This window comes from Hylobates moloch, unplaced genomic scaffold (genome assembly GCF_009828535.3).
Source record: "Hylobates moloch isolate HMO894 unplaced genomic scaffold, HMol_V3 SCAFFOLD_5, whole genome shotgun sequence".
Lineage (NCBI taxonomy): Eukaryota > Metazoa > Chordata > Mammalia > Primates > Hylobatidae > Hylobates > Hylobates moloch.
In genome coordinates, this window is record NW_026652280.1 from 101,643,687 (window position 1) to 101,669,085 (window position 25,399).

Sequence of the window (25,399 nt, forward strand, 5' to 3'; positions counted from 1 at the left end):
CAGCCCTTGTCTCTTTCCCAGCCTTGCTTGCCCCGTTCCTTTCTCTCCAGGCAGCAGTGGATGGTGCAGGGGAAAGAGGTGGGAAGGAGGTCCTGGGAGGGACGCTGGATGTCTTACCCCAAGCTGGGCCTTGCAGTACCTGTGGCTGGCTGTGCTGGTTGAGCTGGGTAAGGGGGGAATTCTGCTGAGGGGGTCTTAGTCTGTGGCTCCTCCATGGGGCCTCACTGAGAGGACCCTCAGTGAAAAACTTAGTCCTGGGAGTCTGAGAACCCACAGAGGGATTTCAATCCAGGACTCTTCTCTGGGGGTCTCAACTTGGATCCCCCTCTGTGTGTGGGGCCTCAGCCTGGGGTTCTCTGAGGGATCTTGGTCTGTAGCATCCTTTGTGGGATCTCATTCTAAGGGGCCTCTGTGTGTGTCTCAGATTGGGCCTCTCAGTGTTGAGCTCCCTCAATTGGTTGCCTCCCTCTTCCCCCCTCAGCATACACACTCCTGATTAGACGTGGGATGTGGTGGCAGCAGCCCCCAGTACTGAGAGGACTAGGACCCTGGGACCCCTGCTGAATGAGATCTGTCCGGGCAGCTCCTCTCCCTGACCAAGTGGGGGCGCTCGTGTGGCTGGCAGGGAGCCCGGGTCCAGGCCTGAGGGCTCAGGGCGAGCAGCGTGATTGGGCTGTCTCTGGTCTTCAGAATCCGCCACAGAAATTTGACACCTCTGGGCTTGGAAGCAGCTCCCTCCTCCTTCCCCGCTGCTTATAAACCTCAGCCCTGAGGCTCCAGCTCACTCTACCCCATCTCCTTGCCCGGTGAGTCTCATGGCCGACCCTGGAGGGAGCCTGGAGATCATTTTTTCTTCTGGGCTCCCAGGTCCCTCCCCCAGAGCCAGCTCAGACAGGAATTCAGGAAGCGGCTTTGGACGATCAAGCAACAGTGCGTGCAGGAGTGCGTGAGGGGGTGGACAGAAAAGAGAATGCCTCTTCCAGCCCCACCCACCGCACCCCAGGGGGCTGTGAGTGCCTGGGGCAGGGAGTCAGAGACGCCCCGTTCTAGGACCCTTGTCACCGGGAGACAGGAGCGGGGAGGATCTGTGGGGTCCTGGGTTCAGCACTCTGCCCTGCTGCCCCTGAGGAGAGAGAGGTAAGGGTGGGGCGGGGCAGAGAAAATGGGTCTGTTCAGACGGAGCCAGCTCTGACCACAGGGGACATTTGCCAGACCCTGTGCTTCTCTGCTGGGAGGAGCGGTTAGAGTGTTTGTGGGTGGATGTGAGTGGCCGGAGACCAGGTCCCAACATAAACAAGCTTTGGAGACAACCTTATGACCTGTGAGGCTGGGTGAGACAAAAAGGGATTCTTGAGACAGACACGCCACAGAGGGGCCACCAGACTTGAAGGACTCCAAGAAGGACCCTCAACTGAAGACCTCCTCTCAAGTAGGGGGGTCTCCAGATCGAGGGATCACCACAGAGTGGTCCCTAAGCCACAGACATTTGAAAAGGACCCCAGATTGTGAGACCTACAGAAGAGGGGGTTTCTGGAGCTGAATCTCCTGCCCCCACCAAAACTGAGATGCTGTTGCTTGGTCTGCTGCCCCAAGCTCAACCCTTGTCCTCTCCCTCTTTCCCCATAATGCCCCCTCCAGGCTGAGACTGATGTGGTAACACCAAGGCAGGGACCTTCTGAACCATTCCTGCATCTTGGGGCTCCCTGACTCTCCCTCTCTGCTCCTTCTCTGTTCCACAGGTCAGCCCTGACAAAGGTCAGCTAGCCCCTTGAGGACATCAGCTTTGGCCTCAGGGTCCTAATGGCAGCAGAACCACTGACAGAGCTAGAGGAGTCCATCGAGACCGTGGTCACTACCTTCTTCACCTTTGCAAGGCAGGAGGGCCGGAAGGATAGCCTCAGCGTCAACGAGTTCAAAGAGCTGGTTACCCAGCAGTTGCCCCATCTGCTCAAGGTAGGCAGAGGTCTGGGACTGAGATTTTGTGAGGTGGTGATTATGGGACACTGTGTTTAGGACGTGATGGTGCCGAGTATGATGATGTGACCACAAGAAAGGGTGTGGGTGGCTGTATGTGTAAATGGTTGCAGGTTTTCTTTTGGTTTTTTGAAACAAAGTCTCGCGCTGTCACCCAGGCTGGAGTGCAGTGGTATGATCTTGGTTCACTGCAACCTCCATCTCCAGGGTTCAAGTGATTCTCCTGCCTCAGCCTCCTGAGTAGCTGGGATTACAGGTGTGTGCTACCACGCCCAGCCTATTTCTGTATTTTTAGTAGAGACAGGGTTTCACCAGGTTGGTCAGGCTGGTCTCGAACTCCTGACCTCAGGTGATCCACCCGCCTCGGCCTCCCAAAGTGCTGGGGTTACAGGCGCAAGCCACTGCGCCTGACCCGGTTGTGGGTTCTCTTGCCTGGTGTGTTTGTGTGTGTGTTTGTGTGTCCATGCATATAATTAGGTAAGCAAAGATACTATGTGCCAGTGGGAGTATAGGCTTGTGTCAGAAGAAGCTGTTGAGTTCTTGTGTATGCTCTGTGCCTTTCTGGTCTAATTTCCCCAAGACAGGACTGGACCCAGAGCTGGCTTCCAGGAGAGTCACAGACTGTCACAGCTGGAAGGAGGCCAAGAGAAAACACAGTCCGCATTCCTCACTTCACATATATGGAAACTGAGGCCTAGCAGTGGAAAGGGGCTTATCAAAAATGAAAACACAGCCAAATTCATGGAGTCATAGACCTCAGTGTAGGGGGTCTGTGGAACGCATCTGTGAAGACTCTCTACCCGCTATGGGCATCCTCTCACTAGGGTGTAAGACAGTCATTCCTTCTCTCCCACTCAGGCTGGAGTCAGTTCTTAAATTTCATTGACTCTGGGCTCGAAGAGGCCTGGTCATTCTGGCTGTTGACAGTTTGTTTTACATCCTTTCTGAAAATCCACAGGCACATTGAAGTGTGTGAATATGGACTCCTTGAACACAATGAGTCTCTGAAACTCATGGTCTTTTATCTGCAAAATCCCCTACAACTTCCAACTTCTCAGACTTTCTTTTTGAGACAGGGTGTCTCACTCTGTTGTCCAGGCCACTGTGCGATCACAGCTCACTGTATCCTTGACCTTCTGGGCTCAGGCAATCCTCCTGCCCCAGCCTCACAAGTAGCTGGGACCACAGGTGCATGCCACACTGCCTGGCTAATTTTTTCTTTTTTTTGTGACAGAGTCTCACTCTGTCACCGAGGCTGGAGTGCAATGGTGCGATCTTGGCTCACTGCAACCTCTGCCTCCTGGGTTCAAGTGGTTCTCTTGCCTCAGCCTCATGAGTAGCTGGGATTACAGGCAACCGCCACCATGCCCGGATAATTTTTGTATTTTTAGTAGAGACGGGGTTTCACTATGTTGGCCAGGCTAGTTTTGAACTTCTGACCTCAGGTGATCCACCCGCCTCAGCCTCTCAAAGTGCTGGAATTACAGGCGTGAGCCACTGCGCCTGGCCTAATTTTTAAGTTACTTGTAGAGATGCGGTCTCTCCATGTTTCCCAAGCTGGTCTCAGACTCCAGGCCTCAAGTGATCCTCCTGCATTGGCCTTCCAAAGTGTTGGGATTACAGGCGTGAGCCACTGTGCCCAGCCAGAGGTTTCCTTTCATCTTTTTACTGGAAACTTCAGGTTCTCTCCTGAAGGGACAGCATTCCTTATATCCTTGTCAAGCAGTGATTGTGGTTTTTTTTTTTTTTTTTCTAAATTCAACTTCCTCTGGGCCTGGAAATGTAGGAAGTGACCTATCTGCTTTTCATTATCTCTAGATTTTAGTTTCTTCTTCTTTCTAAGACTTCCCAGCTCCTTGGAAGCTCACCTGCCACCTGCCATTCTTCTTATTGCACTCCTTACAGCTCTTAGCTCCTGGCTCACTGTTTTCTTCTCATCACTGCTTCTGTTGTTATTTTCAGTGGCTTCAACATCCACACAGACAATTCATCCAACACCTGGGCCTTTCAATTTTCTCAACTCCTCATTTCCAAAAAGATTTGTCTTCTTACATCTCAGCATCCCACTCCTCTGTTCATGCTTTAGACTGTGTCATTAACAAAATAACGCACCACTTCCAAAATCTTGATTTCAAGTTTCCCTTTATCTGCTGACCTCCTCCTGTCATTCCAGTTCTGTTCCCCTCGCTAGCTTCTCCACTTCAGCGCTTCCCTGACTCCTCAGGTATCTTCAGTCTCTCGACTCTCTCACTTTTGCATCTTCCATCAACATCCCTTGTGTCCTCATTGCCCTTCTTCCTCACCTCAGGTTCTAAGGCTTCTCATTGTAATCACTGCCTTAACCCCATTGATTCTGTCTCTCTCTGTTCTCAACCCAGTTAATCCACCATTTCACCTATAGTAACTTGCCAGTTAAATCCACTGTTCTGCATCTGCACTTGGATAGCTGAATCTGGCTGGAGAAAAATGCACAGCTTTGTCGACTTGTCTCACTTTAAATCTATAACCACAGACCCCAAGAGGGGGACCCTTGGCAATACCTGGCGGTTCTGTGTTTCCCTGGTTGATTCATTTACCGGTTCTTTCAGATGATTATTTCACAATTTGTCTTCTCACCTCAAAGCTCAGTACGTCTTTCCACGTTCTCTCTTTTCCTGAGAAGTTTACTCACTGAGAAGTTCAGGAGTTCGAGACCAGCCTGGCCAATATAGTGAAACCCCATCTCTACTAAAAATATATTTAAAAAATTAGCTGGGTGTGGTTGTGTGCATCTGTAATCCCAGCTACTTGAGAGGCTGAAACAGGAAAATTGCTTGAACCCTGGAGGTAGAGGTTGCAGGGAGCCGAGATTGCACCACTGCACTCCAGCCTGGGCAACAGAGGGAGACTCTGTCTCAAAGGAAAAAAAAAGGAAAAGAAAAAAGAAAATAGGAGCAATCAAGAAACTTGTACTTGCTCCCTCCCCGAAATCAGCAGTCTTCTGTTATGCAAATGATCCGTCACTGCCCCTAAGGCCAACCCTTCACTGGTGCCCTGGATCCCATCCCCTCTCACCCACTGCACTCTAGCCTGGGTGACCGACAGAGCGAGACTCCGTCTCAAAAAAAAAAAAAAAAAAAAGACCTTTCCTCTTGAAATTACTCCTCTCTTTCTTGTGTCCTCAAATTTTCCTTCTCCACTGTATCGTTCTTACCAGCTTACAACTGATACCTCTTTTTTTTTTTGGGACAGAGTCTCACTTTGTTGCCCAGGATAGAGTGCAATGGCGTGATCACAGTTCACTGCAGCCTCTACCTCCCAGGCTCAAGTGATCCTTCCACCTCAGCCTTCTGAGTAGCTGGGACTACAGGCATGTGCCACCATGTCCAGCTAATTTTTTAATTTTTTTGTAGAGATAGGGCCTCTGTATGTGTGCGTGCATGTAATTAGGTAAGCAAAGATACTGTGTGCCAGTGGAAGTATGGGCTTGTATCAGATGATGCTGTTGGGTTCTTGTGGATGCTCTGTGCTTTTCTGGTCTAATTTCCCCAAGACAGGACTGGACCCAGAGCTGGCTTCCAGGAGAGTCACAGACCATCACAGCTGGAAGGAGGCCAAGAGAAAACACAGTCCACATTCCTCACTTCACATACATGGAAACTGAGGCCTAATTTTTAAATTTTTTTGTAGAGACAGGGCCTCATTATATTGCCCATGCTGGTCTTGAACTTCTAGGCTTAAGTGATCCTCCTGCCCTGGCCTCCCAAAGTGTTGGGATTACAGGCATGAACCACTATGCCCAGCCCAATCCTTTATTGATGGAAATTTTTCTTATGTCCATTTCTTCCTTCTTGCAAATACTGTGTTTGTATACCTACATACTGGTAGAAAAATAACAACATAAGGTAAATGTTTGGCAGTAGAAATATTAGGTTAAGTGGCATGTTCATTTTTAATTTTTTTTTTTTTCCAGTTTAATTTTTTTTTGAGAAAGAATCTTGCTCTTTCACCCAGGCTGGAGTGCAGTGGCACGATCTCGGGTCACTGCAACCTCTGCCTCCCAAGTTCAAGCGATTTTCCTGGCTCAGCCTCCCTGAGTAGCTGGGACTACAGGCTCGTGCCACCACGCCTGGCTAATTTTTGTATTTTTAGTAGAGACAAGGTTTCACCATGTTGGCCAGGCTGGTGTCGAACTCCTGACTTCAGATGATCTGCCCGCCTCAGCCTCCCAAAGTGCTGGGATTACAGGGGTGAGCCACTGAGACCGGCTTTCATTTTTAATTTTTGTGAATATTACCAATTTGCCTCCTAAAAAAGTTGTACCAGTTTATATGGCTACCCACACTTCATGCGACGCCTGTGTACTTGTCCACACTGGGTATTACTGAGCTTTTACTTTTTGCTAATCTACGATGTGAAAATGGTACCTTTTTCTGATTTACGCATATATAATTCTGAGTGAAATGGAACTTAATTTTTTTTTTTTTTTTTTTTTGAGACGAGGTCTCACTCTGTCACCCAGGCTGGGCTGGAGTGCAGTGGTGTGATCTCGGCTCACTGCAACCTCCACCTCTTGGGTTCGAGCGATTCTCCTGCCTCAGCCTCCCAAGTAGCTGGGACTATGGGCATGCATCATCACGCCTGGCTAATTTTTGCATTTTTAGTAGAGATGGGGTTTCTTTCTTTCTTTCTTTTTTTTTTTTTTGAGCAGCAGCAAGATTTATTGCAAAGAGCGAAAGAACAAAGCTTCCACAGTGTGAAAGACCCAAGCGGGTTGCCCGAGATGGGGTTTCATCATGTTGGCCAGGCTGGTCTTGAACGCCTGACCTCGAGTTACCCACCCGCCTTGGCCTGCCAAAGTTCTGGGATTACAGGCATGAGCCACTGTGCTCGGCCAGTAACATTTTATAATGTTAAAAAGAATCCTATAGGCCAGGCATGGTGGCTCATGCCTGTAATCCCAGACCTTTTAGAGGCTGAGGTGAGTGGATCAGCTGAGGTCAGGAGTTTGAGACCAGCCTGGCAAACATGGTGAAACCCCATCTCTAAAAATACAAAAATTAGCCAGGCATGGTGGTGGGTGCCTGTAATCCCAGCTGCTCGGGAGGCTGAGGCAGGAGAATTGCTTGAACCCAGAAGGCGGGGGTTGCAGTGAGCTGAGATCATACCACTGCATGCCAGCCTGGGCAACAGAGTGAGATTCCATCTCAAAAAAAAAAAAAAAAATCCTATAGATAGTTTAGTTTGGATCATATAAAAGATATATTTTAGGGAAAATTGACATTTTTAGCTGATTGAGCCTTTCTCTTTAAGAAAAATATATATTTATTCAATTTTCTATTTATTCATGTTTTTTTTTAATATCCCTGTGGTATAATATGAAATATATAGTTGTCATTTCGTATCCATGGGAATTGTTCCCAGGACCCCCTTGGATGCCAAAACCCTCGGATGCTCAATTACCTTTTTTTGTCGTTTTCTTGTAGAGATGGGGGTCTCACTATGTTGCCCTGGCTGGTCTTGAACTCCTGGGCTCAAGCGATCCTCTCACCTTGGCCTCCCAAAGTGCTGAGATTACAGATGTGAGCCACCATGCCTGGCCTCAAATCCCTTATATAAAATCAGATAGTACTTGTGTATAACCTATGCACATCCTCCGGCATACTTTAAATTACAAGTAACTCTAGGTTACTTGTAATACATAATGCAATGCCTACTCATCACTTCATTCACATGGATTCAACTTAGTACTTAGCATGGGGCAAAATTTAAGTTTTGCTTTTTGGAACTTCGTGGATTTTTTTCTTCAAATATTTTTGGTCCTAGGTTGGTTGAATCCAGGGCTGTGGAACCCACTGATATTGATATGGTATTTGGTATTTGGCTTTTGTTTTGTTTCTGTCACAGCTCTTTTTTTTTTTTTTTTTTTTTTGAGATGGTCTTGCTCTGTCACCCAGGCTGGAGGGCAGTGGCTTGATCTCAGCTCACTACAGCCTCTGCCTCCCACACTCAAGCGATTCTTCTGATTCAGCCTCCCAAGTAGTTGGGACTACAGGTGTGCACTATCACACCCAGCTAATTTGTGTATTTTTTTTTTTCTTTTTTTGAGACAGAGTCCCACTCTCTAGCCCAGGCTGGAGTGCAATGGCGCGATCTCTGCTCACCACAACCTCCGCCTCCTAGGTTCAAGCAATTCTCCTGTCTCAGCCTCCCGAGTAGCTGGGATTACAGGCTCCCACCACCATGCCTGGCTAGTTTTTGTATTTTTAGTAAAGGCAGGGTTTTGCCATGTTGGCCAGGCTGGTCTTGAACTCCTGACCTCAGGTGATCCACCTGCCTCAGCCTCTCAAAGTGCTGGGATTACAGGCGTGAGCCACCACGCCCGGCCTGCCTAATTTTTATATTTTTAGTAGAGACAGAGTTTCGCTTTGTTGGCCAGACTGGTCTCAAACTCCTGACCTCAAGTGATCTGCCCGCCTCAGCCTCCCAAAGCTTTGGGATTACAGGCGTAAGCCACCGCACCCTTCCTGCTTCTTCCTTCTTAATAGTTATTTATTTCTCTTTACTAATTGAATGCACCCCCAATATAATGTTACAGTGGCCATCCTTACCTTCCACTGGCAGTGCTTATAGTATAGTTAAATGTGGTTGTAACTTAAAAAAAAAAGTCTTTTTTAGTTCTTCTGTGAATCAGCTTTGTTCCCTTTAGAGATTCGGTGAGTCTTCTCTGTCTGAATCCAAATGTTGGTTCAAACCTTGAGCATCACACCCTGCCTGAGGCACCCTTCTCTGGTTTGATGTTGAACTATTGTTCAACAGTCAACTTTTTGGTTGTGCTTGTTTATCTGGCAACAGGTCCTTCGATCAGGACATCCAGTTTACTGTTGCCATTGATTTCACAGGCCTATGAGAGAGACCCTGTCAAGGGCCCCTAAAAACCCAGATACTCCATGTCCTTGCCATTCCCCTGATCTAGTGACCCAGCTGGATAAATGAAAAGACACAAGGGTTGTGCAAATGAGCAGCTAAGTACTGGGAGCTTCTCCAGCTTTCTGAGAAAGAGGAGGGTGGCCCCAGAAGGCTCAGACTGGGTCCAACCCTGCAGCATCTCCCTGAGATGCTGGCAAATCCTTGGGCCGATCCCACAGCAGCTGCAGCGGTGTGCTGGTGAGAGAAGATTGTGTGCATTTCTTTCCAGCTTTGTATTCAGCGACAACCTGTTTGTGGTTTGTAAACGGCCATCGTGGAAGTATTTACACAATGGCAAGCACTAGGACTCAGGCCCCTCCACCTCTCTCTGCTGGTGCTCCTTGGAGAGGCACCCTGTGGCAGTGCAGTTTTGGGGCCGCAGCCTCATTCTTTAGAGAAGGGGCAGGTGCCACTGCTTTCTGAGGGAAGGGCCTTGAGAGAATGGCAGCTGGCAGTTCTTCCCTCTCTACTTTCTCAAGAACCCCAGTTTCTAACTCTACCCTTCCCTTTGGTGTCGCCTCAGGATGTGGGCTCTCTTGATGAGAAGATGAAGAGCTTGGATGTGAATCAGGATTCGGAGCTCAAGTTCAATGAGTACTGGAGACTGATTGGGGAGCTGGCCAAGGAAATCAGGAAGAAGAAGGACCTGAAGATCAGGAAGAAGTAAAGCCGCCTGGCTGAGATGGGGGTGGGCAGGGCAGGGCTGGTCAGGGCCGAGCAGAACCCCACTCTTCCCAAATAAAGCTTCCTCCTTGAAACACAAATGTTTCTTACTTACACCCCATCCTGATTTCTTTTCTTGAGACCAGAGAGTGGGAAAGCTCTCTCTTGACCTGAGGATGGATCTGAAAATTATGAGCACCTTGAGGACAGGGAATGTTATTCATCTTCGAATTCCGCAGCATCTAGCACCAGGTCTTGTACAGAGCAGGTGCCCCATAAATGGTTGAATGAATATATGAAAAGTAGAGGCAGAGGGCTGGGCACAGTGGCTCACGCCTGTAATCCTAGTACTTTGGGAGGCTGAGGTGGGTGGATCACTTGAGGTCAGGAGTTCGAGACCAGCCTGGCCAACATGGTGAAACCACACCTCTACTATAAATACAAAAATTAGCTGGGCTGGCGCCTGTAATCCCAGCTACTCAGGAGGCTGAGACAGGAGAATCACTTGAACCCAGGAGGAGGAGTTTGCAGTGAGCCGAGATCGCACCATTGCACTCCAGCCTGGGCGATAGGAGTGAAACTCCATCTCAAAAACAAAAACAAAACAAAACAAAACAAAAAAAAAAGAAAAAAGAAAAGTAGAGGCAGAGATGTGGGGCAGGAGAGGTGACTCAGGGGCTCAGCTGCCTGGTCCTGCTCTGCTTCTTTTTTCTTGGAATTTGTCCGTTGGATGACAATGATAGTGGTGAATAGGTATGGAGGGCTTACTAAGTACCAGGTGCAGTGCTAAACATTTTGCCTGTATTGTCTTAGTTAATTCTCACAGTCCTTTGAGGAAGGCACTATTTTTAACTCCTGTATTAAAGATCAGGACACAGATCTTAGGTAAAGTCATAAAGACAAGAATAGGTGGATTTCAGAGCTCTGGTTAACCAGGATCTTCTCTGGCTGGGTGCTCAGGAACACTAGGCCCTCCTCCTCTTACCCTCTGGAACAGTGGGGAAGCCAGAAGGAAGGGCCGGATGTTCTGCTCAAGGACCGTGGGGTGAGGGTGTGGTGGTGCCACCGGAGGCAGAACTTGCCTTGCCTTCCTGGCTTGAGGGGCATATGGTGTACATGGCCACCACCAGAGGGAGCAGGGGCGGGCATCTCGGTGACCAGCCTCCAAGGGCTGTCACTGCCTCACTGCCAGGCATGCATGCGGGGCAGCTATGAGTCCAGAGGAACCTTTAGGCTGAGGGAGCTCCCTGACCCTCCATGAGAGGGTCCCAGACTGAGACCTCAGAGGGACCTCCAGACTGAGAATCCAAAGGGCCATTGGCGGAGACATTCAAGAGGGGCTCCTGCACTGAAGGGCTCTCTTACTGTGAGAAGCCCTGTGAGGAACCCCCCAGCCTGAACCTCCTCCTGAGAAACCCAGGCTAAGTCACTCTCAGAGGAACCCACAGGCTGAGAGACCCTCAGAGGGACCTGCAGGTTGAAGCCCTTCAGAGGAACTCTCAGAATGAGACACTGTTGGAAGGTCCTCTCCGTTGAGACACAGAGGGCCCCGGGTTGAGAAGGTGACATGAGGAGGGACGTAGTGGGGTGTGCTCTGATCTCAGCATTTAGGAAAGGATCCCGGGAACTTTGGCTCTGGGCCACACCACATCCTTGCCCTGACTCATGCCTACTGCTCTGCACTTCTTCCTACCCCCTCCCTGTGACTTCAGGTTCTAGGTGTCTGGGCCTGGGCAGGTGAGGAGGGCCACTGGGGTTGGGCTCTCTGGGATGTCATTCTGGGTCTTGGATGGGGGGGTGTTGCTCTGCAGCTGGGTTAGGGAAGGCATGGGGCTCTGAGGGAAGGAGAGAGAAACACGTGGCCCGACCAGTTTGGAGTGGGTATTAGCTGCCAAGCAGCTCAAGTGGGCCTTGCATTTGTGCACTCTGGGCCGCTGAGGGGAGCTGAAGGGAGGTCAGGCACTCACTCAATCCACCTCCCTCCACCAGGCTGCCCTTCTCTGGCTTCTTTCTCCTGATCCAAGTTCTCTACATTCATCTCTCTGCCTCCAGGACTGGTAAAGGCTGGGCTCCGGGATCCAGGCAGGCTTCAGTGTCAGTATCCAAGCCGGGCCTGGCTGGGAGAAGCATGTGTGTGTGTGTGCGTGTGTGAGAGAGAGAGAGTCCTGGTCACAGATTCAGACCCCCTCTCCTTCCCTGCCCTACAGTTCCCCAGGGCCCTTCCACTTCCTAGGGTGACCCCATGCGGTCTCCAAGTCCTCCCTGTCTCCCCAACCTTCTCGCCTCTCTTTCTCTGTGACTCTGCATGCTGATCTGAGGCCAGGGGTTTCCCAGCCCCAGCCCTCTGTGGCTCCCTCCTCGTGGCAGGGTCAGGGTAGGCTCTGGAACTCTGGCCAGTGGAGGGTGGGGCCCATAAAGCTGGCTCATAGCCCAGGCTGCTGCAATAGCAGGGGTGGCTTAGGCCCAGCCCCCTGCCTTCCCTCCCTTCCCCCAGGTATAAGAGCTGAGCTCAGGTGAGCTAGCTCCTCCTGTCTTGTCTCAGCGGCTGCCAGCAGGTAAGGAAACCCAGGGCTTTTCACCCAAATATACTGCCTGCTGTCCAGAGGGCACACTTAGGGTAAGAGCTGGGGGATCAGATCCTGGAGGTTGGTGTATGTGTTTCAAGCAGAGGTGGGTGGTTGGAGGAGGTGGAAAGAATGAGGCTAAGGTGAGTCCCAAGGGATTCCCCTCAGATGCGTTTGCCTGGGGGATATGACCTTGGCTCCTGAAGCCCAGGAGGGGCCTGGGCCTGTGTGGTGTTCGTTTTGACCCCCTGGTGAGGCACAGAATATCTGAGGTGGAGCCAAAGGGGGCAGCTGAGGAAGAAATGCTAGACTCTCCCCTCAGCTCAGGCCTGCCCCCTCCTCTAGGCGGATCATGAGCCATCAGCTCCTCTGGGGCCAGCTATAGGACAACAGAACTCTCACCAAAGGACCAGACACAGTGGGGCACCATGGGACAGTGTCGGTCAGCCAACGCAGAGGTGGGCTCATTCACTCCTGGCCTTTCTGCTCCCACACTCCTCTCCTTCACCCTGAGGGTCTATGTCCCCCCACTGACTTCTGCCCTTCACTTTGGCTTTGCCCTGCACCCCAGACCCTGTAAGTGAGATGTGAACCCTCTTCTGAGGCCCACACAGGGTGATGCAGATGGAGTCCTCCTGGGAAGAGGATGCCTGGGTGCATGCTGGGACCTGCTCTGCCTGCAGCTGGGGGGTGTGTGAGGGGGGAAGCCTTCCCCAACCTGTAGCTGCTGTGGCCTGGAGGTTGAGCTGGGGGTGGGTGAGAAGGGCTAGATTCTGGGCTCTGGAGTGGGTGGGAGCTTTGTGCCTTCCAGCTGCCTTCTGCCCTGGGGGCTTTGCTAGGCTCCTGGAGAAGCAGGGTGTTGGGGTGCATGGAGCTTCACCGGTGTTTGTGATGTCCGCTGCCCTCAGGATGCTCAGGAATTCAGTGATGTGGAGAGGGCCATTGAGACCCTCATCAAGAACTTCCACCAGTACTCCGTGGAGGGTGGAAAGGAGACGCTGACCCCCTCTGAGCTACAGGACCTGGTCACCCAGCAGCTGCCCCACCTCATGCCGGTATGGAGGGAGCACACCCCACCCCAGCCAGTACCCTGACTTCCCAAGCAAGTGCTCCAGGACCCCACCCACACTGGCACTGGCAACCCTCAGCTCTTCCCCCTTGCCAGTGCTAGGTAGGCTCTGCTCCTGCTGTCTGCCCCTGGGCAGGGTGGGGTGGGAAGATGGGAAGGGCTGCCTCCCTGAGCCATGGTGTCTTCACTCCCCTCAGAGCAACTGTGGCCTGGAAGAGAAAATTGCCAACCTGGGCAGCTGCAATGACTCTAAACTGGAGTTCGGGAGTTTCTGGGAGCTGATTGGAGAAGCGGCCAAGAGTGTGAAGCTGGAGAGGCCTGTCCGGGGGCGCTGAGAACTCCCTCTGGAATTCTTGGGGGGTGTTGGGGAGAGACTGTGGGCCTGGAAATAAAACTCTCCTCTACCACCACCCTGTACCCTAGCCTACACCTCTCCTCATCTCTGCAAAGTTCAGCTTCCTAATGGCCTTCTCCAGGGTCTCTGTGCACTCTGTCTTGGATGCTCTGTGGAGCTCATGGGTGCAGGATTCTCCACCAGAGGGAGGCTCAGGGGACTGTTTGGGCCAGGGATGAATATTTGAGGGATAAAAATTGTGTAAGAGCCAAAGAATTGGTAGTAGGGGGAGAACAGAGAGGAGCTGGGCTATGGGAAATGATTTGAATAATGGAGCTGGGAATATGGCTAGATATCTGGTACTAAAAAAGGGTCTTTAAGAACCTACTTCCTAATCTCTTCCCCAACCCAAACCATAGCTGTCTGTCCAGTGCTCTCTTCCTGCCTCCAGCTCTGCCCCAGTCTCCTCCTAGACTCTGTCCCTGGGCTAGGGCAGGGGAGGAGGGAGAGCAGGGCCGGGGGAGAGGCTGAGGAGGGTGTGACATTCGGGGAGAGGACCAGCTGGGTGCTTGGGCATTGACAGAATGACGGTTGTTTTGTATCATTTGATTAATTAAAAAAATGAAAAAAGTGAAACATGTTGTCTTGACTGGACACCCCCTCCCCGAGGGTCCACAGGTGAGGGGAGCTTGGGGGTGAATGGCAAAATCATTGGTAGGGTGGGGCACGTGGGGCTGGAGTGGTTGGCAGTGGAAGTGAATGGGGACTCACTTTGCCCTATGGGTTTGGGTTGAGGGTGGTACCAGGCCCAAAAGGGCAACATGGTCCTCTCTGAGGGACAGGCTCCTCTTTGCCAATGGGCGGTCCCTCTTATAGAAGAGGAGGGTATGCGTGCACACTTGGGGAAAAGGATGTTAGTCCAGGTGTTCTGAGCCCTGGATGACATAACAAGGGAAATGGGGTGGGTGGGGGTTGGGGGGGTTAGAAACAGGCTGGCCTGAGTTTGAATCTCAGATCTGCCACTTATCATTGGAATTTTGGGCATGTTCTTAGTATCAGTTTCCTCATCTGTAAAATGGGGGATATGAATATTACTTCCACAGGATTGCCAGGAGGACAATGCCACACAACATATAAAGCACTTATCAGAGAGCCTGACACATGGCGAGTGCCCAGTGAGCCAACGTCATTCCCGCTGGAGTGGGCAAGTGGGCCCCTCTTTGGTTTCAGCTGCTGCCCTAGTGTAGGGAGGTTGAGCTGGCCAGTTTCCTTGGGTATCTAAGGGAAATGGTGGGATGTGGGGAGTTTCCAGAGTTCCTGGTGTACATGAGGGATCCTAGGGCTGGGTCTCAGAAGAGCTGATGGGTCGGACTGGAGACAGAAGACCAGGGAGCCAGACAGGTCCCTGGCATCTGCCTTCTGATTTGAGCACAGAAGTGGGGCGTTACTCCTGAAACCCCAATGGCAAGGAGGTTTCTGTGGCCAGTTAGGCTGGCCTGGAATGTTAACTGAACTCGTCTGTTGGGAGCCCCTGAAACTGGGATCCCAGTGACCCAGGTGAGAAAGGCAGGTGATAGTCGTTCCCTTCCTTTCTCTACCCTGTCAGGTTCTGCTCAGCCCCTGCGGGGCTGGGAGGGTGGGGTTGGGGGAGTGCCAGCTTTCACCACTCCCTCTGGGATGGGGGTAGAGGGGTGTGAAAAAAGGTGTGTATCCCTTTAACAAGGGCCCAACCCCAGGGCCAAGTCAAGAGGGAGCTCAGCCACTATCTCCCCACCGAGCCAGCTCAGCGGGCAGGGCTGGGAGGGAGTGGGACAGATTCTGGGAGTGCAGCGGGGAGGAGTCCCGGCTGGGCTGAGCGCAGGGAGCTGCTTGGCAGTGCCAGAGCCCAGGCCCCAGAGCGCTGCTGGAGAGGAGGCAGACCGAGGCAGCAGGTGAGCACCCCAGGCCCGGCCTGGGAGGTCTGCGGCTGCTGGAGGGCCCCACAGTATTGGGAGGCCAGGAGAAGGGGCAGTGAAGGGGGCCTGGGGAGAGGGGCCTGCCAGAGACCAGGCAGGAAGATTTTGGTAATTATTAACTTTCCCCCACAGGCCAGTTTGGGAATGGGGAGTCCTGGGGAGTTGGGGGCTGGGTGAGGCCTTTAGAGGGATGGATGGGGTGGTGAGACCCCCTCCCTACCGCAGCAGCTGACAGAGATCCTCTCCAGGGGCAGAGCATTTGGAAGCTTTGACCACAGCTACTTGATCCTCCCCAAAAGGAGAGGACAAATGCATGTTGGTCTGGGTTGGGGGTGGTCAGAGCTTGGACACAGGCCTTGCTGGGCTCTGGGAGCTGTGTCCTGGGAGAGGCGATGGGGTCCAGAAGGAACCAGGCAGGTTCCAGAGAGCCTGAGATTCCGAGAAGAGGAGGCAGGGGCTGAGGTGGCGTCTCCTCTACCTCACGACCCAAGCAGGCCCCACTGTGTTCCAGGAGCTGTTCCTTGAGAGGGATGATGAGATCTGGGAGGAACCCGAGTGAGGCTGTGGGGAGCCTGTGAGCTCCCTGGGAGAGGGAAAGATAGAGGGAGAGGGGCTGAACCTCGGCAGCTTCTCCACCTCAGGACCCAGGCAGGCCCCGGCTTGAGTTGCTTTTCTTGGCAGAGCCACCTGCACTATGGGAGCCTTCCCCTGCCCAGCCCAGTGGGGATGGTGGGGAGGGCAGGGGTGCTGGGGAGCCGGCTCTGCCTTTCCCCACATTCTAGTGAGTGTTGGTGAGGTTGGGGCAGCTGTGTGTGTGTTGGGGGAGGCGGGGGCAAGATCTACACCGAACTCCTCCAACTTCACTTGCCTGGAAAATTTCAGAGGCTGGCTTCTTGCTCCAAGAGCTGAAGTGAGTGGAAGGGTGATGGGTTACCCAAGCAGACGGGATCAGGAATGGCCGAGGTCCTTACTCTGTGTGTATGTGTGTGTGTGTGTGTGAGAGACAGTTAGATGCAGAGTCCTGTGAGGGTGGTGAGGGGTGAGGCAGGGGGGTTACCTCACAACCCAAGCAGGCCCCACTATGCTCTGGGAGCTGTTCCTGGAGAGGGCCTTGTGGAACTGGAGAAAGAACACAGGAAGGAGCAGAGAATGGAACAGCTGAGGCTGGAGAAATTTCATTTGAAACAGCCTTGCTGACAGAGGTGGCATTGTCAGCCCAGTTCGGATGGCACCTTCCCTATATATCGAAGGCAGAGAGGACAAATGAGTAAATGAAAAAGGGAATGAATGAATGAATGTGCAAGAGAGTGAATGCATTATTGAATGAGCAAGTGAATGAATGAGAGTGAATAAACGAGCCAATAAATGAATGAGTAAGCAAAGTCATGGTGCCTAAGTGAGCAAACGAATTCCAGGTAGATGGAAGGGGCACAGAGAATCCATACTTAGGCTTGACAGTGGGCTAGGCTCTGGAGAGAACAGTGACCAGGAGGGACAGGAGTCTAGGGACACATCCCAACACTTGGAAAAAACTTAAGACTCCAGAGGTGTGTGTGGGGTGAGAAGAGAAGGTGGACTTAGGAGGGTGTGGTGGATGTTTGGAGCTCCAGATGGAAGGAGCCTGGGGATGCTGGGGGTGGTTAGGAGGCATTGGGAGGGCGTGGAGCTCAGAACCTGGGGGTGGGAGGGTGGGGCTGGAGTGGCTGGGATCCAGGGGCATGGTGTCAGGGCAATTTGGGCTTTTGGAGAAGTCAGCAAGCTGGGCTGAGGTGGGCGGGGTGGGGGTGGGAGACTGCTTGTTGCTCAATGATGAATCAGCCAAGGGGAAGACAATGAGAACATTGGGGTAGGGCTGGAGGCCTGAGGTGAGAGGGCCCATTGGAGGACACGTGGTCCTACCGTTCCCACATTTCTGGAAGGCTCCTGTGTACACTGTCCACTCAGGCCAGGATCTACCTGTGGCAGGGCCAATGCAGGAACGACCTCCTGCTTGACCTTTCTAGGAAGCAGCTGATGGGATAGAACATCTGCCCCACCCCTGAACCAGGAGACCGGGGGCCTGGCTGGTGGGGGAATGGGGCAGGCGGGAGGAGCAGGTGGCCTGTGGGATGGGTGGGGTGGCAGATCCTGTCTCCTGGCCTCCAGGGGAGGGAGGCAGAGGAGGGTAACAATCCCTGCCTGCCTGCTACCCTATCCTTCCTTCAGAAAAAGCTCCAGAAAAGCACTTGTCAGATGGTTATCTCCAGCACTGTCCATTTTACCAAAGGTGGGGCGTGTGGGGAGGGGGTGGATTCCTGGGAGGAGGGGCTGGGAGCCGAAGCCCTGAGGCGCTGGAGCTCCCGCTCTGGGTCTCCCAGTACTCCTGGGAGCAGGTTGCAGAGTCATCTCTGGGGCTCATCTGTGTCTTGTCCACTTGGCTGCTGCCGGAGGCCAAGCAGGGGTTAAGTCATGGTATTGAGGAAGGCCAGGAGGAGACAGCTCAGAGAAATGACTCCAAGAAGGCAGGTGGTGGGAGAGGTGCGCTGGCCTGTGGGGAGAGTGGCAGAGGGAGGTGCACCACCCATTTCCTTCCCTCTTCCTCTCCCTGACCGTTTCCCACAAGATCCCTCGTTCAGGGAACAAGGATTGGGACGGTTAAGTGTGGGGAGTTTCTCTGAATTATCTTCCCACTTCCAAGGCTTGGTTGGGAGTGGACTTGGCACAGTCCTTCCAGAAATGGGCACGGTTTTCAGAATCACCTGGAACACTGGTCATGAACCTGAGCCACCTCTAACCCAAGGGCAGCACAGCGGACAGACCATAGGTTGAACAATGGTCTTCCTCTTCAACTGTAAATGTTAAAGTGTTTCTATGAAAGTCTTACAGCGGTATAGACATGGAACCACGCAGTTACACACTTAAATAAAAGAATATGGGAAAGCGTGTGGCTTCCTGCCATCCTGGCACTGTGCTCCATCCTCCCAGCCAAGGACCAGAGGGTTTGGGCAGGCGGAGGAGGGGAGACAAGGGCAGGATTTCCCTTCAGAGAAGCCGCAGCCTGACTCTTCCTCTCAACTCTCCTTCCTTCTTGCTACCTGGCCTGTTCCCTCCTGATCCCACCCTTCCTTCAGAAGAGGCTTCATGAAAGAAAAAGCTTAAAAGGTGGTCAGAGACCTGCAATACCTGTTATCAGGGCTGGAAGGAGGTGGAATATTTATAGAACGTGTACCTTGAGCAAGGCACTAGATCAGGCAATGTGGGCTGGAGGGATGCAGAGATTAAAAGCAGGGGGTTGTGTATATCCAGGATTAAAAAAACTGTCTTAAAGTCTGAGTCCTGCCGTTTGGTTCAGAAAATACATTGGCCATGTGTAAGAAAAACTATGCTTGTCTCAAGGAACAAGACAGGACCCAGAAAGACACTGTGGCCTCACCAGTTAGTGGGCCCCAGCCAGTGCTAGCTGAGTGGTGATGACAGACACGTCTGTGGGAGTCAGGGAGGATGGCGCCCAGGGCAGGGGTCAAGGCGGGCTTCCTTCGGAGGCGCGGCTTGGGCGGGGCCAGAGTGATTGGCAGTCTGGCTGGAGAGGGCAAGGCAGCCGGCATGGCAGTAGGAATGGCCACAAGGGGCCAACGGAAAGCAGGTGACAGGACAGGAGGCTGTGGTGGGGCCTGACCGAGCAGCCTTTCCTTCCAAATCTGACTGTGGCTTGCTCAGGCCCCTATGGTGGCTGTGACCCTGTTTTGTCCATCTCCTTTCACCAGGACCCGCCGGGTGAGGGTGGCTGGAGCACATTCCTGGGCTTGGAGGTGGGAAGGGAGTCTGATTTGCCTGGGGTTGATGTGGGGGAGCTCTGGGCATGGGCTGTGACTCACAGAGTGGATCCAGATCCGCCTGCTCCCCTCATATCCTGTTATTCAGAAGGCCGTATCCGCTTAGAAAGTGTCTTTTGTCCTGGGGTGAGAGGGTGACGCATGTGCCCTCTGGCAGTCTGCTGCTGTGTCCAGAGTCCGACTCCAGCTGGGCTGTAACTGGGCTTGGCCCCACCTTAGGTAACGAGGTGTGGGTGGGGGTATTCCTGGGTCCCGCTGTGTATTTAGGGATGGGCGTAAGGGAGGAGAGGCTAGCAGGGTGTGGCAGGGTGTGTTGGGAGAGCTGCACAAAATCTGATCCAATTGATCTGGACCTTGTCCTTTCCCAAAAAGGGCAGCCGGGTTCTGAGACCCAGGACTCACTGCCCTGGAGCCCGGCAAGGGACTGGGGAAGGCCTACGTCTTCCTTTCTGCTTTGTTGCCTCGGGCTGGGGTCTCAGCCAGTCCTGGGAGTGGGAGGCAGTAGCCTCTGCCCCTAACCTCCATGGCTCATCTCAGCTGTCCCAGCCATGCTTGGCCCCAGGCGAGGTGGGCCAGCTGTGGAGCAGGGTGGGAGAACAGGTGGACTCTTCTCTTCCCATGAGAGCCTCTTGCCCCGTAGGGCTCTGACACTAGGGATCTTGCTCCCTAGGGCTGGGACCTGGTGCCTGGGGCTGGGGCAGGGCCTGGAGAACCTGTTGAGGCGGTTGAGCTGGGGAGCACCTGGATTAGAGGAGCCGCATAGTTCTCATTCCAGGGCTTACTCTCCCCCACCCACTCTGTTCCCCTTTTCCTGCCACCTTCTTCTCCAGGGACCAGAAGCAAGGGAGGAGGAGGGACCCAAGGCCTAGGTGGGCGTGGAGGAGGAGGTATGGCCTGTGGGGGTCTCTTCTCATCTCCCCTCCTCCTGGTGTCCAGGCCCCGCCAGCAGGCGAAGCAGGGAGATGTCAGACTGCTACACGGAGCTGGAGAAGGCAGTCATCGTCCTGGTGGAAAACTTCTACAAATATGTGTCTAAGTACAGCCTGGTCAAGAATAAGATCAGCAAGAGCAGCTTCCGCGAGATGCTCCAGAAAGAGCTGAACCACATGCTGTCGGTAAGGCCTCACCCAAGCGTCTTGCCTCCCTCTCCCCTTCCCTCCCCTGCAAGCCTCTGGCCTCTGAGGGTGTCTTTCCCTGCTGAGGTCTCTATCCTTCCAGTGACCCCCTAACTCCAGGGTCTCCTACATCCCCAGGCCTCTGTCTTCTCAGGATGCTCAGGCCTAGACAGTGAGGGCTATATTTGCATTTCCCAAGGGAAGCAGCTGTCCAGGCCAGATCCTGGGTCTCTGCCTAGGGTCCTGCCTGGAGTCTCTCTGGGGCTTCCACCGTCAGCATTGCTGACCCCTGCTTCCTCCCCAGGACACAGGGAACCGGAAGGCTGCGGATAAGCTCATCCAGAACCTGGATGCCAATCATGATGGGCGTATCAGCTTCGACGAGTACTGGACCTTGATAGGCGGCATCACCGGCCCCATCGCCAAACTCATCCGTGAGCAAGAGCAGCAGAGCAGCAGCTAGAGACCCCTTTGGCCACACCTTCCAGGCACTGGCCTGATGCCCTGCCCTGGTGCTCTCCCCAGGCTCCCTCCTCAGCCTCCTGCCCACCCAGGGCCCTTTACTCTCTTCTCCCTCCAGACCTTCCTCTGACCCTTGCTGAACTGGGGTCCCTTTGTGAGTGTCTCAGTCTAGGGGTACCTCCCTCCCTGGGGGGGGTCTCAGCCCCTGGAGTCAGCAGGCCCTTGGGGCCCCTCTGTGAGATCTCAATGCTGTCTGGGGACCCTAAGAGTTTTCTCACCTGTTCAGTCTCATCTAACCTTCCAATGTCTGATGTTCCTGCTCAATTCCTGCCTGATTCTGGGTCCGTCCTGACCTCCAGAGGTCAGTTTGGTGCTTGAGGTCTCCCTGCTCTTGGTGGCAGTGGCAGCAGCAGCAGCAGCAGAGACCTCTCCACTTTCCCTTAGCCCCTCTGCTGGGTAGAGAGGTACTTTCAGGGACTTCCCTCCAGCTGCCTCTTCATCTGGGAATGAGCTAAGCAAGGCTGAGCCTCCTCCTGTTGCTTGAAATAATGGTGATATAAAGGCCGGATTTGGAGTTTGTATCCCCTGGTCCCTCTGGGATGCTCATTAAAACCTTCCCACCCCTTGGAAATGTTTTATGCTTCGGTGGTCTTAGCCCTTGGGCCCTGTGACAAGAGAGAATCTCACAGAAGAACCTCAAAGGCAGAGCAAGAATGGAGCCAGAACTCCTGAATTCCAACAGGCACTGTCAGCTGTGGGCCAGCAGCTCCCTCCATCCTCCTCCATGAAGGGCCAAAGGTCTTAGGTCACCATTTCTGGGCCTTTTTAGCCCAGACTCAGACTCAAATTCAACTTCTAGGCCACAATAAGTCCCATTTAGTCCTCACTGCAATTCCACAAGAGAGGGACCATGACCCTTTGTCTTTTTTTTTTTTTTTTTTGGAGTGGAGAGTTTAATAGGCAAGAAGGGGCAAGAAGGAAGGGAGAAGGAAGAAGCTCCCGTGTACAGAGACAGAGGGACGGAGGCCCCAAAGCTGAGAGAGGGAACCCCACCTGCCACAGATACCATCTAGGTATATATACGGAGCCTGGAGGAGGAGGTGTCTTATTTGCATAGGGCTCAGGGGATTGGTTTGACTATGCATGTCATTCATGTAGCCCTTGGAAAAAGCTGGCCCTCCCACCCTAGCCTTTTTTTTTTTTTTTTTTTTTTTTTTTTTTTTGGAATGGAGTTTCACTCTTGTTGCCCAGGCTGGAGTGCAATGGTGTGCAATCTCGGCTCACCGCAAGCTCCTCCTCCCGGGTTCAAGCGATTCTCCTGCCTCAGACTCCTGAGTAGCTGAGAATACAGGCATGTGCCACAACACCCAGCTAATTTTTTTTGTATTTTAGCAGAGACGGGGTTTCTCCACATTGGTCAGGCTGGTCTGAAACTCCTGACCTCAGGTGATCCGCCCGCCTCGGCCTCCCAAAGTGTTGGGATTACAGGCATGAGCCACCGCACCTGGCCCCATCCTAGCCTTTTAATATGCAAATGCAGGTCTACACTCCTGGGGATACGGGAGGGCAGCCACATTGCCAGGAACATGTGGGGAAAGGGCAAGAAGGCCGGGGGAATCACCATGTTTGGGTGGACCCAGTTTCTAAGGGTTTGCATTTGCATATCAAAGGTTGCCAACCTGGCTCTAAGAGCCGGGGCTTTACAAGAAACTTTTCTAGAGATGCTTTAAAAAAATGAAAACTCCAGCCCGACCAACATGGAGAAACCCCGTGTCTACTAAAAATACAAAATTAGCTGGGTGTGGTGGCACATACCTGTAATCCCAGCTACTCGGGAGGCTGAGGCCGGAGAATCGCTTGAACCCGGGAGGTGGAAGTTGTGGTGAGCCAAGATTGCACCATTTCACTCCAGCCTGGGCGACAAGAGTGAAACTCCGTCTCAAAAAAAAAAAAAAGAAAAAAAAAAGAAAACTTCCCAAGGACCCCTTTTCCTCTCTATCTGCCTAAAATAATTTCTTAATAACTCCTACAACATTCCCCCCCTGTGGAGATGCCACACTAACTGCTGTTAGGGGGTTTTGGGCGACGACTCCTTCTGGCTACTTCTTGTTGCAAAGGGGCGTTGAATGGGGAACAGCAGCTAGGGCTCCTCCTGGGGTCAATCTAAGGGTCCTCAGAAGAATGGCGTGTCCATGTGTGGTTCTGCTTACAGCACCATTTGGAGTTTGATTGCTTCTAGATGAGAAGAAACAACTTGAGTTATAGTATTGTGTATACAGGGTCCAAATATCAATACAAGACACATAAGCAAGAGAGGGCTTAATAAAGGGGTTAACCAGTTCCATAAAGAAGGCTGGAATTTATAAAAGAGGGATTGTAGCCACTTGGGGATCAATAATTTTGATTTGATTTTTAAGTACTTGTAGATTTGCCTTTACTTTACTAGAGGTGTTAATCCAAAAGCAGCATGTTTCATTTAAAAGTGCATCACTAAACCCAACAAAAAGTCCTAGCAGATTCAGTGATAGTAAAACTTTTATGCTTCCTTTTCGTTAGTAACTATTACCCCTGCTCTAAGGATAATGATTAAGCAAAATATGACAGCAATGGAAACTCTCTGTTTAATATTTCAGTTAGAAGGTGCCACCATATATAATGCTATTGAAATAATAGAGTGAGTATAGCGATTTCCGTAAGTGTGATGTGGTAGATAATTTCCATCTAAACTTTTACCTGTCAAGGTATAGAATTCCCCTTTGGGGGTCTATGAAGTTCCTTGGTTTTATTTTCCTAAACGAAGAAACCTCTGGGTTATGGGCACCCTACTCAATTTTATTACCTGGTAGAGCAGAATAATTGCCCAGAACTAATAGATTGATTCAGATTTTATATTACCCATCCCTTATCTTTTCTTCCAAGCTGCAGGAGATCGCTGCTTGATTCACAGGAATAAGCAGGGTTAGTTTAAAATGTAGGCAAAAAGCTTGAAAACAATGAGACTAGGACTTAATGACAAATGTATGATAAGCTTTGGAGCACAATTTTTCTCTCTAGTCCTCATTTTTGGTAAAAACAAATTATGAATAAACTGTAGTCTTATACTTGCCCTGATTATTTGCATAAAGTGCAACAAGAATGGTTATTTCTACACAGGCCTTTTGATTGGCTTTGATGAAACTCTGTTTCACAAGGAATTTCAGATAAGACTATTAAAGCCTAAAGTTTGTATTTGAGGATGCAAATACCTGTTAGTTGGGTGATCCTCTCCTCTTGAGGTCCCGAGATCAACTCGGAGCTCCCAGACCTGTTAAAAAATGACATTCTTTACTGACCACAGGTTAGGAACCCTGTCCAGAGACTGTGTAGACAAGGTATGAGGCCAGTTCTCCCGAAGGGGCTTTTATTGGCTCTGCATGTCAAGCTTGATTCAGATAGTTTCCAAATTCTAGAGGAACCAGGCAGAGAAATGAACATGCTCCAAATTTTGTTCATAGGAGTACACCTTACTCAATTATTAAACACCATAAATAGCTTAAAGTAAGTTTCCTTGACTCAGTCTGATGAATGAATTTCCTTTCCTGGCCAACGCACTAAAACGATAAGGCTCCGATGAGTAGAGGAACACCAGGGTTCTTGGTCCTCATGCCGGTTTAGATAAAACGACATGGACACACGTGGAGTGGTTTTAAGGGGTGGAGAGTTTAATAGGCAAGAGGGGCAAGAAGGAAGGGAGAAGGAAGAAGCTGCCCTATACAGAAACAGAGGGAGGGGGGCTCCAAAGCCAAGAGAGGGAACCCCCATGACCCTTAGTCTTGAGCCATGAGTGGCACTGAGGCTCTGAATTCTCATTAGTAGACTATCCCGATACAGAGAGAAGTTGTGGGATGGAGAAGTAGAGGTGCAAGGAAGAAGGAGTGTGGGAGGCCAGGTGGAATGGAAGCCATGACTTGCAGCTGCTGGAGGGGACATTGCCAGTTCCTTGGTTTCTACCCTGCTCTTGCACTGAGGGAGATCCCAGTAGGAAACCCACCCTGCAGAACTGGGCATCAGCAGTTTTTAAATGGGAACAGCTTAAGACTTTCCAAAAGATGCACAGGCACAATAGTTTTACTGGCATCCACTTACAGATCCTCAGCCTTCTAAAATTGGTCTGCCCTGGAACAGGGTGGCACTCAAGGTGTTGTACTGTTCCTTCTTTCCCACCCCCAGTAGCTGGGATTACAGGCTGGCACCACCACACTCAGCTAATTTTTGTATTTTTAGTAGAGAAGGGGTTTCACTATGTTAGCCAGGCTGGTCTCAAACTCCTGGCCTCAAGAGATCTACCTGCCTCAGCCTCCCAAAGTGCTGGGATTACAGGCGTGAGCTACCGTGCCCGGCCTACTATGCTACCTTGACTGAATGATAAAGAATGAGTTTACATGTTTTGTTGGGGGGGGGGGTGGTTCGTTCTATCTATCTATCTATCTATCTATCTATCTATCTATCTATCTATCTATCATC

General features: G+C 51.8%; 3 protein-coding genes across 9 annotated transcripts; all 3 read left to right on the plus strand.

Moving 5' to 3' along the window:
• Positions 1–146: 146 nt before the first annotated feature.
• Positions 147–9,686, plus strand: S100A13 (S100 calcium binding protein A13). Of its 6 annotated transcripts, none has more exons than XM_032154554.2 (3): positions 147–167; positions 1,740–1,953; positions 9,446–9,680. In XM_032154554.2, the coding sequence occupies exons 2-3, from the start codon at positions 1,801–1,803 to the stop codon at positions 9,587–9,589; spliced, it is 297 nt and encodes a 98-aa protein (XP_032010445.1). In that variant the 5' UTR covers positions 147–167; positions 1,740–1,800; the 3' UTR covers positions 9,590–9,680. The 6 variants fall into 6 exon arrangements, with proteins under 6 accessions (XP_032010445.1, XP_058295786.1, XP_032010441.1 ...); XM_058439803.1 differs by lacking the exon at positions 147–167 and adding an exon at positions 642–1,321 and having other exon boundaries at positions 9,446–9,686; XM_032154550.2 differs by lacking the exon at positions 147–167 and adding an exon at positions 642–806 and having other exon boundaries at positions 9,446–9,686.
• Positions 9,687–12,079: 2,393 nt separating this feature from the next.
• S100A14 (S100 calcium binding protein A14) lies at positions 12,080–14,188 on the plus strand. Its single transcript, XM_032154558.1, has 4 exons — positions 12,080–12,140; positions 12,495–12,607; positions 13,058–13,204; positions 13,416–14,188. The coding sequence occupies exons 2-4, from the start codon at positions 12,578–12,580 to the stop codon at positions 13,551–13,553; spliced, it is 315 nt and encodes a 104-aa protein (XP_032010449.1). The 5' UTR covers positions 12,080–12,140; positions 12,495–12,577; the 3' UTR covers positions 13,554–14,188.
• Positions 14,189–19,082: 4,894 nt separating this feature from the next.
• Positions 19,083–21,530, plus strand: S100A16 (S100 calcium binding protein A16). Of its 2 annotated transcripts, none has more exons than XM_032154559.2 (3): positions 19,083–19,538; positions 20,256–20,434; positions 20,739–21,530. In XM_032154559.2, exons 1-3 carry the CDS (start codon positions 19,346–19,348, stop codon positions 20,895–20,897), a joined length of 531 nt encoding a protein of 176 aa, XP_032010450.1. In that variant the 5' UTR covers positions 19,083–19,345; the 3' UTR covers positions 20,898–21,530. The 2 variants fall into 2 exon arrangements, with proteins under 2 accessions (XP_032010450.1, XP_058295787.1); XM_058439804.1 differs by having other exon boundaries at positions 19,130–19,260; positions 20,739–21,521.
• Positions 21,531–25,399: the final 3,869 nt, after the last annotated feature.